Below are 12,500 nucleotides of genomic sequence, written 5' to 3' on the forward strand. Positions count from 1 at the left end.
CTCCGTCCCCTGCTATGAAACCCCATCCCCCCCTTCCTCTCCTCTTGTCTTCCTCCTGATTTAGGGGGGGAGAGTGTTATCCACAGCCGATGTAACACCATGGTAACACAGGAAAGCTGGACCGAGACACAGAGACACACACAGGCCCAGGCGCGTGCACACACACACAGGCGCACATACACAGACACAGGCGCACATACACACACACAGGCGCACATACACAGACACAGACACACACAGGCCAGTTGTCCCAGGCCCAGGGAGAGAGGGGGCCCTGAACTGAGTCTTCATGGCATTGCATGTATTGGGTTGTAGAGCCCTTTCAGATGGCTTTGTCCTGGGCCCGGCCAAGCCACATATCCATCTAACTGATAACCCCACAACACACACACACACAGCAGCGGTCCAGTTAGCAATGGCTAGCCAAGAGCTAAGACTGCAGGCAGAGTGAGTGATCGATGACTAAATGTAACGGAGGCTAACTAGCAGAGTTGGCGTGGAACGTTGGTAAACCTCCCTCCGATAACTTCATACAGTCTTGTGCCGTTGGGCCGAGAGACTAGTCTCTTGGCCCAGCGATATCGTACTGTGTCTCCCATTGCCGGACCGTTGAAGTTGACAAGATCGCACGTTCGATCCCCGAGGGGGGTGAGCAGTTGCAAGATGACCTCTGTCACATGCGCACACGCACACGCACACACACACACACACACGCACACACACACACACACACACACACACACACACACACACACACACACACACACACACACACACACACACACACACACACACACACACACACACACACACACACACACACACACACACACACACACACACACACACACACGGCTGAGCATTGCATGCATGCACGCACGCACGCACAGACATGGTAGAAGGTGCTTACGTTCATGGAGGAGTTGATTTCCGTGACCGCTTCGTCGTCGGTGGGGAACTGGTAGATTTGAACTCCGTTGGAGACCAGCTCACTCATGATCTTGATCTTGAACTTGTGCAGCTCGCTCTTGGAGATGGTGTCGGCCTTGGCAATGATGGGGATGATGTTCACCTAGACAGGGAAAAGGGAAGAGACACAGGTGTTATTAGAGACGACATGGGGAGGATATGTAGCGATGGGGAGTAGAGTTGCCCAGCCGGGACTTGAACCCAGACCTTCTGGGGTAGTAAACTGGGGCTCTGACCGCTACACCAAAGAGCCAGGCTCGTTGGCATGTTAGTCAGAACACACCCACAACCCTAGTGATGGTCACTCCATCACAGGATATATGTTACTAAAGAAGAGACAGATGTCCCACAGACAACACGCCTGTTGCCTGACAACACTCCTGGGGCACGTTTCTCGACAGTGTCGTTGCTAACTAAGTTGGCAACTTACTTGGTCGTAATGCAATTTCCCATTGGCAACTTACTAAGTTGCTAATTGGTTAGCAGCGACACTGTTGAGAAATGGGGTCCTGTTGCCTGTAGGATGAATATCACTCCTGCAAATCTGGCGTGCAACTCAAACAAACAAACAAACAAACAACTAAAGAGGTTCATTTGGCCTATAAGTCATCATTTTTATTTCGTTTTCAAAACCAGGAAGAGGTACAAGTTCTTGTCTCTGACAAGTTTTGGCTACTATGCCTCTTTGCATCCTTAATTTAAGGTGAGCACATATAAACTGTCCTTTAAGCTAAGATGAAGTAGTCGAAGTAGTCAGGCACAAAACATATCCGGTACAAAAACCTTCACCACCTACTGGCTCTGAAAACAAAACCGTTTCACAAGCTACACACAATTTGAACTGCGGTGTGGACTTCCAGTAAGACATCATTGGCAAAGACAAAGTGGCTCTTAGTGTTAAGCAGTTGAGACATATTTGAGTGTGCTTGGTGTGGCTTTGGAAATGGCATGAAGCTAGAAATGGACTTGATAATACAGTTGTGGAATGTATTTGGGAACGGAACACAATGACACGGCCGTTACCACGGTACCCCAGGGACGGAACCCTGCCCCTCAGCCCGTCCTGCCCTCCTCCCTTCTCACCTTACTACACGCTCCAGGCAGGGGAGACACACACACACACACACACACACACACACACACACACACACACACACACACACACACACACACACACACACACACACACACACACACACACACACACACACACACACACACACACACACACACACACACACACACACACACACACACGAGGAGACAGGAGACAGGAGACAGGTCACACACACACACACACACACACCTAAACAGGCAGGGGAGGACACACACACACACACACACACACACCTAAACAGGCAGGGGAGGAGACAGGAGACATGTCACACACACACACACACACACACACCTAAACAGGCAGGGGGGAGACACACACACACACACACACACACACACACACACACACACACACACCTGAACAGGCAGGGGAGGAGACAGAAGACACACACACACACCTAAACAGGCAGGGGAGGACACAGGAGACACACACACACACACACACACACACACACACACACACACACACACACACACACACACACACACACACACACACACACACACACACACACACACACACACACACACACACACACACACACACACACACACACCTGAACAGGCAGGGGAGGAGACAGAAGACACACACACACACCTAAACAGGCAGGGGAGGACACAGGAGACACACACACACACACCTGAACAGGCAGGGGAGGACACAGGAGACACACACACACACACACACCTGAACAGACAGGGGTGGAGCAGACAGGGGATAGATCATCTCACGCCATTGTATTTCACATACAAATATGCGTCGCACGCACGCACACACGCACACACACACACTCACGCACACACGGGTGGAACAGACATGAGCTAGATCCTCTTGCACACTATTACACACCCACACACACACACACACACACACACTTGTAAACAGGTCAGTTCCTGTGTAGCTACTGTAGGTGTGTGGAGATGAGTGGCTTCCTCATAGCTGAGGAGAGAAGCATGAATACCACACCAGCTCATCACCCCCCCCCCCCCCCCCATCTCCTGATAACGGCTCGGTGTGTGTGTGTGTGTGCGTGTGTGTTTTCGGATGTGCAGAGCTAAAGGAGGCATATTCTCCAGTTACAGGCCACCCAGTTTAACAAAACCAGATTATAATCTAGGAATGTGTGTGTGTGTGTGTGTGTGTGTGTGTGTGTGTGTGTGTGTGTGTGTGTGTGTGTGTGTGTGTGTGTGTGTGTGTGTCCTCCTCAACTCATGGACTGGAGTATAGCTGAAGAAGTGTTAAATGAGTGTGAGTGGTGCTCCTCCTCCAAGTCGTTATTAAGTATACTGTACGCTACAGTAAACATCTTCACCAGGGGTAGGCAGGTTATTAAGTATACTACACTACAGTAAACATCTTCACCAGGGGTAGGTAGGTTATTAAGTATACTACACTACAGTAAACATCTTCATTAGGGGTAGGCAGGTTATTAAGTATACGCTACACTACAGTAAACATCTTCACCAGGGGTAGGCAGGTTATTAAGTATACTACACTACAGTAAACATCTTCACCAGGGGTAGGCAGGTTATTAAGTATACGCTACACTACAGTAAACATCTTCATTAGGGGTAGGCAGGTTATTAAGTATACTACACTACAGTAAACATCTTCATTAGGGGTAGGCAGGTTATTAAGTATACGCTACACTACAGTAAACATCTTCACCAGGGGTAGGCAGGTTATTAAGTATACTACACTACAGTAAACATCTTCACCAGGGGTAGGCAGGTTATTAAGTATACTACACTACAGTAAACATCTTCACCAGGGGTAGGCAGGTTATTAAGTATACTGTACGCTACAGTAAACATCTTCACCAGGGGTAGGCAGGTTATTAAGTATACTACACTACAGTAAACATCTTCATTAGGGGTAGGCAGGTTATTAAGTATACTGTACGCTACAGTAAACATCTTCACCAGGGGTAGGCAGGTTATTAAGTATACTACACTACAGTAAACATCTTCACCAGGGGTAGGCAGGTTATTAAGTATACTACACTACAGTAAACATCTTCACCAGGGGTAGGCAGGTTATTAAGTATACTACACTACAGTAAACATCTTCACCAGGGGTAGGCAGGTTATTAAGTATACGCTACACTACAGTAAACAGAGGTCTTCACCAGGGGTAGGCAGGTTATTAAGTATACGCTACACTACAGTAAACATCTTCATTAGGGGCAGGCAGGTTATTAAGTATACGCTACACTACAGTAAACATCTTCATTAGGGGTAGGTAGGTTATTAAGTATACTACACTACAGTAAACATCTTCACCAGGGGTAGGCAGGTTATTAAGTATACTACACTACAGTAAACATCTTCACCAGGGGTAGGCAGGTTATTAAGTATACTACACTACAGTAAACATCTTCACCAGGGGTAGGCAGGTTATTAAGTATACTACACTACAGTAAACATCTTCACCAGGGGTAGGCAGGTTATTAAGTATACTACACTACAGTAAACATCTTCATTAGGGGTAGGCAGGTTATTAAGTATACGCTACACTACAGTAAACATCTTCATTAGGGGTAGGCAGGTTATTAAGTATACGCTACACTACAGTAAACATCTTCACCAGGGGTAGGCAGGTTATTAAGTATACTACACTACAGTAAACATCTTCACCAGGGGTAGGCAGGTTATTAAGTATACTGTACGCTACAGTAAACATCTTCACCAGGGGTAGGCAGGTTATTAAGTATACGCTACACTACAGTAAACATCTTCACCAGGGGTAGGCAGGTTATTAAGTATACTACACTACAGTAAACATCTTCATTAGGGGTAGGCAGGTTATTAAGTATACTACACTACAGTAAACATCTTCACCAGGGGTAGGCAGGTTATTAAGTATACTACACTACAGTAAACATCTTCACCAGGGGTAGGCAGGTTATTAAGTATACTACACTACAGTAAACATCTTCACCAGGGGTAGGCAGGTTATTAAGTATACGCTACACTACAGTAAACAGAGGTCTTCACCAGGGGTAGGCAGGTTATTAAGTATACGCTACACTACAGTAAACATCTTCATTAGGGGCAGGCAATTAGGTTTGGACGCGGGCCGATTCGAAACGTTGTTGTATTTTTTCCTATTATATCAGACATAAATTTAACTTGAATTCAATTCATTTCACTTAATTTGATTTGATTCTAAATATTAATCTTCTTCTATGCCGACTGCTGCATCTCCCGGCGGGTCATGAAAAGGCTCTTAGCAACCTGCCGTAACTATGCAATTGCCAGTTGGTTATTGTTACCGTGTCGTATTAGCTGAAGATTTCTAGCTATCAATGCAATATTTCAAAATGGAACTATACCGTCAGCATTTTTTTCAATTAGGCTATTTGACTGCACTAACTGCACTGCACTGCTGTTTGCTGCATCTCGCGGGCCGAATATAATCGATGGCGGGACATGATGGCCACTTTATTGGTATAGCACGTCGTTTTTACAACACAATGTAGACCACTCCACTCCAGGCAACAGTAGGAGCGGACCAAACCACTCCAGGCATCACTGACAGCAGACCAAACCACTCCAGGCAACAGTGACAGTGGACCAAACCAATCCAGACAACAGTAAGAGCAGACCAAACCACTCCAGGCAACAGTCAGAGCAGACCAAACCACTCCAGGCAACACTGACAGCAGACCAAACCACTCCAGGCAACAGTGACAGTGGACCAAACCAATCCAGGCAACACTGACAGCGGACCAAACCACTCCAGGCAACAGTAAGAGCGGACCAAACCACTCCAGGCAACACTGACAGCAGACCAAACCACTCCAGGCAACAGTGACAGTGGACCAAACCAATCCAGACAACAGTGACAGCAGACCAAACCACTCCAGGCATCACTGACAGCAGACCAAACCACTCCAGGCAACAGTGACAGTGGACCAAACCAATCCAGACAACAGTAAGAGCAGACCAAACCACTCCAGGCAACAGTCAGAGCAGACCAAACCACTCCAGGCAACAGTCAGAGCAGACCAAACCACTCCAGGCAACAGTCAGAGCAGACCAAACCACTCCAGGCAACAGTCAGAGCAGACCAAACCACTCCAGGCAACACTGACAGTGGGCCAAACCACTCCAGGCAACAGTAAGAGCGGACCAAACCACTCCAGGCAACACTGACAGCAGACCAAACCACTCCAGGCAACAGTGACAGTGGACCAAACCAATCCAGACAACACTGACAGTGGGCCAAACCACTCCAGGCAACAGTAAGAGCGGACCAAACCACTCCAGGCAACACTGACAGCGGACCAAACCACTCCAGGCAACAGTAAGAGCGGACCAAACCACTCCAGGCAACACTGACAGCGGACCAAACCACTCCAGGCAACAGTAAGAGCGGACCAAACCACTCCAGGCAACACTGACAGTGGGCCAAACCACTCCAGGCAACAGTAAGAGCGGACCAAACCACTCCAGGCATCACTGACAGCAGACCAAACCACTCCAGGCAACAGTCAGAGCAGACCAAACCACTCCAGGCAACAGTCAGAGCAGACCAAACCACTCCAGGCAACAGTCAGAGCAGACCAAACCACTCCAGGCAACAGTCAGAGCAGACCAAACCACTCCAGGCAACATAGTTGGACCCAGTCCCTTCCTACTGCTAGGCCATCTGTCTTACACACTAGAACACACACACACACACAGCTGACCTCCCACACACACACACACACACACACACACACACACACACACAGCTGACCTCCCACACACACACACACACACACACACACACACACACACGCGCGCGCGCGCGCACACACGCGCACACACGCGCGCGCACACACACCTGACCTCCCACACACACGCACACACGCACGCCTCTTCCAATATCCCCAATATCTCTCCTTCTTTACACTCTCACTCTTTTCCACCTCCGCTATTCCCTCCATCCCTCCCCCTCTAGTCTCCCACTCATTTCCCCTGTTCTCCATCTCTCTCTCCCACTGGTTTGCCCTCCCCCCTCTCTCCATCCCTCTCCTCCCCCTCTCTCCATCCCTCTCCTCCCCCCTCCCCCCTCTCTCCATCCCTCTCCTCCCTCATCTCTCCCATCTCTCTCTCTCTCCACCCCCCTCCTCCTCAGTTCTCTCTCTTCACGCTTTACTGCCCACATTGATTCTGTTCACACCAACACTTTTCACACGGCACACAGTCAGTACACCCCCCTCTCTCTCTGCCCCAATTCCAAACTTCGTGGGAATGCGGTGGCATGCTGAAATCTAGACACCCTAGTATTCTCCACCACTATATACTATACTATAGTACAGTAGCAACAAACCCATCAGGTCATTTCCTCCAGGACCAATGAAGTAGGGTGACCATATTGTCCCGAATTTTTGACTATCATCACTTATAAATAAGCGGGCGGAATAGGGGGACGAGCGGAATTAGGCGACTTGACTAGCCTATAACTTTCATACAGTCTGTTAATGTGCCTCACGTAGACTGGGATATAAACACAAACACGCAAATTCACAAATTGCACGCAGTTTTCCCAGACATTAGGCTACAGTAATACAGTTAATTTGCTGTGCGATGTCCGGAGTAAATTCTGAAGTAACATGGCGGCCGCAGATATTGGAAATACGACAGACTGTCAGTCTAGTTTGTGTCAATGATGTTGCCTCGCATCTCGAGGCCTTAAGAACAAGGCAAGGAGGAGGAAACACAAAAATTGGGACACACAGTATTCGTTCTCTCAGCAGCTACACCTACTCATACAGCAGTCTTAAAACAAGAGCTGAGAGCTCGGGGTGCCATGTGTCAGTGGGCTGAGGTGCCGGGTTTGATTTTGACCTGCGGTCATTTCCCCACCGTTTAGGACTCTGAGGAGGACGCAGCTGCGTTGAAACGTCCGGCACCAAAATACAAAAACCTCTAATAAATAAGTATGCAGAGTGATCCGGTCATCTCTGGATCTTGTAGCTAAAAAGTAGCCCAGTTGGTCTTGATTCTTACCTCATTTCCCAATCCTGCCCCGCCTCCTGTCTATCTCTGTCTGCTCCGTCTCACACACACAGTGCACACACACACACACATTACACACACACACAAACACACTACACACACTACACACACACTACACACACACTACACACAGTACGCACACAGTACGCACACAGTACGCACACAGTACATATCCTTACTTTGGAGTCTAGTTTCTTCATGGTGACGAGGTCTAGTGACTTGAGGGAGTGTCCTGTGGGGGCGATGAAATAGAGGCAGATGTGGATGCGGGTGTCGTGGTAATCATGAAGAGATCTCTTGATCTTCAGCTCCTCCTGCAGGTAACTCTCAAACTGCGTATCGATGTAGTCCACTATCGGCTTATAACTGGACACAGAGACAGAAACAGATTATTATTATTATTATTATTATTACTATTATTAATATTATTAACAGGCAGGATCACACTGTCGTTCTCAAACTGAGTATCGATGTAGTCCACTATCAGCTTATAACTGGAGACAAGAAAAGGACACAAACACAGAAAAGGATTACACACTGTAGCTCTCAGAGACGAAAAACACATGATTATTATTATTATTATTATTATTATTATTATTATTATTGATGCACTGATACCACTTTTTTGAAAACCGATACAAGTACGAGTACATTAATGTGTGTACTTGCCGATACCGAGTACCGATACCGATACCGTTTACCACCAAAATACAATGAAAATAAATGCATGGCCTTGTTTTTTTCCACTTGTGATATTTTATTGTCAATTTCCATGTAGATTTAAATGTTAGTAAATGTATGAGGTGGCACTTTTTTTCCATGCTGCTTTCAAGTCCACGGAACCTAACAAGATTTTGCATTGTTTTGTGTAATAGCAGTATTGTTCCTGGTATCGGCAAGTGCTTGACGAGTACGAGTACAATGAGCAGTGTCGGGTGCCAATATCAATACCGTTAACAGTACCGGTATCGGTGCATCCCTATTATTATTATTATTATTATTATTATTATTATTATTATTATTAGGCAGGATTACACAGCTGCGTATCGATGTAGTCCACTATCGGCTTATAACTGGACACAGAAAAGGAATAAAACACTGTTTAAATTAAAAAACAAGGTAGCACCGCACACTGTGTCTCGATATAGTCCACTATGGGCTAGGGCTGGGCGATATGACGAGACATATCGTGAGGACGAGAGAAACCTGTCTATCGTGACCTCTCTCCTCTATCGTTTATATCGTGATAAAAAAATATTTTCATTATTACAGCTAATACACATTTTAATATAATTGCACCTCATAATAAACCATTTTATGATTGTAAACATGTGCAAAAAATAATTTTAAAACTACTTGTGGGCCAAACTAGGCTATTTTATTGTTTTACTCCCATGATTTATTTCTGGTCGTATGCTGTCGAGAGAGCGCACGCAGCCTATTCAGTCTGTTTGACTCAAACTTTGAGTCTGCAGTCACTCCTCGGTTGGCGCCCCCTAGAGTGCAGTACCCGGAAAAGTGTCTTTGCCACTGCCTTGCCAGCTAACGTGACGAGCACCGGGCAGCAAGCGTGCGAATCATGGCTGGAAAAAGGCGCTGGACATCTTACCAAAAATGAGCCAACTAGATGCTGCGGTGAAGTTTGGCATTCCTACCTGCGCTGTTTTGTAGATTCTGAGCACGAGACTTCCCCCCCGAGCCCCCCTCCCCCTTGCGCTTCTCTCCTACACAACCTCTGCTTTGCAATGGATCTCGAAAGTAATGGAATTGACACGTTCCGTACGACGCACTATGGGCTACACATTTTGGCCGGTGATGAAAACGGTTATAAAGCCCTTCGTGCACTTTCACTGGGACTTCTCGTGAGCACATCATTCTCTGAAATGTTTAACTTGACCCTCTGTAGCCTACTTGGAAATCCACCACCATTTTTCAGCAGAGGTAGGCTAAAAGTTAAAGTGACTCGATGCTATGATGCTGCGCATGCCATTGAGTCCCAAGCAGTTAGGTTTGACTTCTGGGCATGACACGGTTTTGCAAATGCCCTTTGTTGTGTTCACTGATATATTGGTAAAAATACAACAAACAGAATTGTTCCTCGACAGCAACCAGCGTGAGTCAAGTGATTATTGGGAAGCATAACGTGGTTGGGGACAACGCTGGTGGGGACGAGAGCAAGCAATAGGCTATTGCGTGCTGTTTATAACAAGTTCTTACATAGGCTATTCACAAATATTTTCAGCTTTGTTCAGTTTCATATTAGGCCTACTGGTATTTTGTAACATTAAGTAGGCCTATTTAAAATGCGCTAATATAATTTACTGACTAATTACAGTCATTTTTTGTCAGACATTTTGTCCAGTCACATTTTATTTTGCCGGGCATTCATGCCAATGTCCGGCTACAGTTGGCTAACGTGAACCTTGCTGTTTATGGCCGCAATTTGCGCATCTGTGGTGTTCTTGGTTCGTGGGACTCTCACATTGGGAAACGAGATGACTGGTGAAAACAGGCGATGAAAGATTTTTTTCGACCCTGTCCGTCAAACTGGTTGACTATGTTTTTTTTTTTTTTTAAAGGCTATATCGTGATACATATCGCTATCGTGATATAAAATAATCCATATCGTGATATACATTTTTGTCCATATCGCCCAGGCCTACTATGGGCATATAACTGGACACAAAAAGAGACAGAAACAGATTATTAGTATTATGATTATTATTAATAATAGGGCAGGATTACACCATTTCAACTATTATTGAAAGACAAAAATACACACAATAATTCTAGTAATGAAGTGCCTGTTTACACACTAGACAAACAGCTGCCAAATGTTGCTGCTTTATGCGTCGCTTCTGTCAGGATATAAACACCACTTGTGTATACAGCACTTGGCAAAGAGCACCATTACAGTGTGTGTGTGGTGTGTGCGTGCGTGCGTGCGTGCGTGTGTGTGTGTGTGTGTGTCCTGGGCGTCAGCCAGTACAGTTCTGCTGGGCCAAGTTTACCTAACGGGAGCAGTGTATGGGAAACACACACACTTTAGCCTAGAGAAAGGTCACACTCGTGCAAGCGTGCACTGCACACACACACACATACAACTCTGCATGCAGTCCAACTAGCATCATTCACACACAGAAAGAGATTTCAATAACTACACCATTTCAACTGGTCTTCAATATAATGGGTGAGAGCAACATAGCATGGGAGATCATGAGTATTTCAATAACATCACTTGACATGATTTTCTCTTCAGCCAGCCGCTACTTGAACATGCACTAGCACTTTACAGCCACTCCACTGCCTGGCCTTCTACCTCTGCCTACCTTGCACTATGTACTGTATTATGTCTTATTGCACTTTCAATGATTATTGTAATTCCCTGTTTATTTATGGCCCCTCTTGTTTTCTTGTCTTTGTCTTAGCTATATGTATTTGTGTTGTTAAATGTACGAGCAAACCAAAGACATTCCTAGCAACTGTATGTTATACTGTTGATTTGGCTATAATAAACTTGAACTTGCACTTGAGAATGCATGGAGGCGCCTTGTTATGGAAATATGGCCAATTGTCTGCCTATTGGGGGGGGGTCTCCAACATGGCTGCTAGTTAGGGGACTTTACATGGAGGGATTTCAGTTGACCTTGACCTCCAGATGAGTCCACCCCTCCACAATGACCTTGACTATCATGTGTAGTCTTCAGCCCCCCTGCTCTTGACCATCATGCATAGTCTTCAGCCCCCCTCCTCTCCTCTGTTCTGCATAGTCTTCAGCCCCCCTCCTCTGTGCTGGATAGTCTTCAGCCCCCTCCTCTGTGCTGGATAGTCTTCAGTCCCCCTCCTCTCCTCTGCATAGTCTTCACCCCCCCTCCTCTCCTCTCCTCTGCATAGTCTTCACCCCCCTCCTCTCCTCTGCATAGTCTTCAGTCCCCCTCCTCTGTGCTGCATAGTCTTCCCCTCTCCTCTCCTCTGTTCTGTATAGTCTTCAGTCCCCCTCCTCTCCTCTGTGCTGGATAGTCTTCAGTCCCCCTCCTCTGTGCTGGATAGTCTTCAGCCCCCTCCTCTGTGCTGGATAGTCTTCAGCCCCCCTCCTCTCCTCTGTTCTGCATAGTCTTCAGCCCCCCTCCCCTCCTCTGTTCTGCATAGTCTTCAGCCCCCTCCTCTGTTCTGCATAGTCTTCAGCCCCCCTCCTCTGTGCTGCATAGTCTTCAGCCCCCCTCCTCTCCTCTGTTCTGCATTGTCTTCAGCCCCCCTCCTCTCCTCTGTTCTGCATAGTCTTCAGTCCCCCTCCTCTGTGCTGTTCTGCATAGTCTTCAGCCCCTCCTCTGTTCTGCATAGTCTTCAGCCCCCCTCCTCTGTTCTGCATAGTCTTCAGCCCCCCTCCTCTCCTCTGTTCTGCATTG

At 46.9% G+C, this 12,500-nt stretch overlaps 1 protein-coding gene across 1 annotated transcript in view; it reads right to left on the reverse strand.

The window, feature by feature from the left end:
• Positions 1 to 12,500, reverse strand: part of septin8a (septin 8a) — a 47,242-nt gene that overhangs the window by 18,044 nt on the left and 16,698 nt on the right. Inside the window, exons 4-5 of the mRNA XM_063202684.1 lie at positions 8,274 to 8,460; positions 911 to 1,072 (exon numbers count right to left, since the gene is read on the reverse strand). Of these exons, the coding sequence (XP_063058754.1) occupies positions 911 to 1,072; positions 8,274 to 8,460 (349 nt within the window). The remainder of the gene's footprint in view (positions 1 to 910; positions 1,073 to 8,273; positions 8,461 to 12,500) is intronic.

The sequence above is a fragment of the Engraulis encrasicolus genome, chromosome 7 (genome assembly GCF_034702125.1).
Source record: "Engraulis encrasicolus isolate BLACKSEA-1 chromosome 7, IST_EnEncr_1.0, whole genome shotgun sequence".
In the NCBI taxonomy this organism is placed as follows: Eukaryota; Metazoa; Chordata; class Actinopteri; order Clupeiformes; family Engraulidae; genus Engraulis; species Engraulis encrasicolus.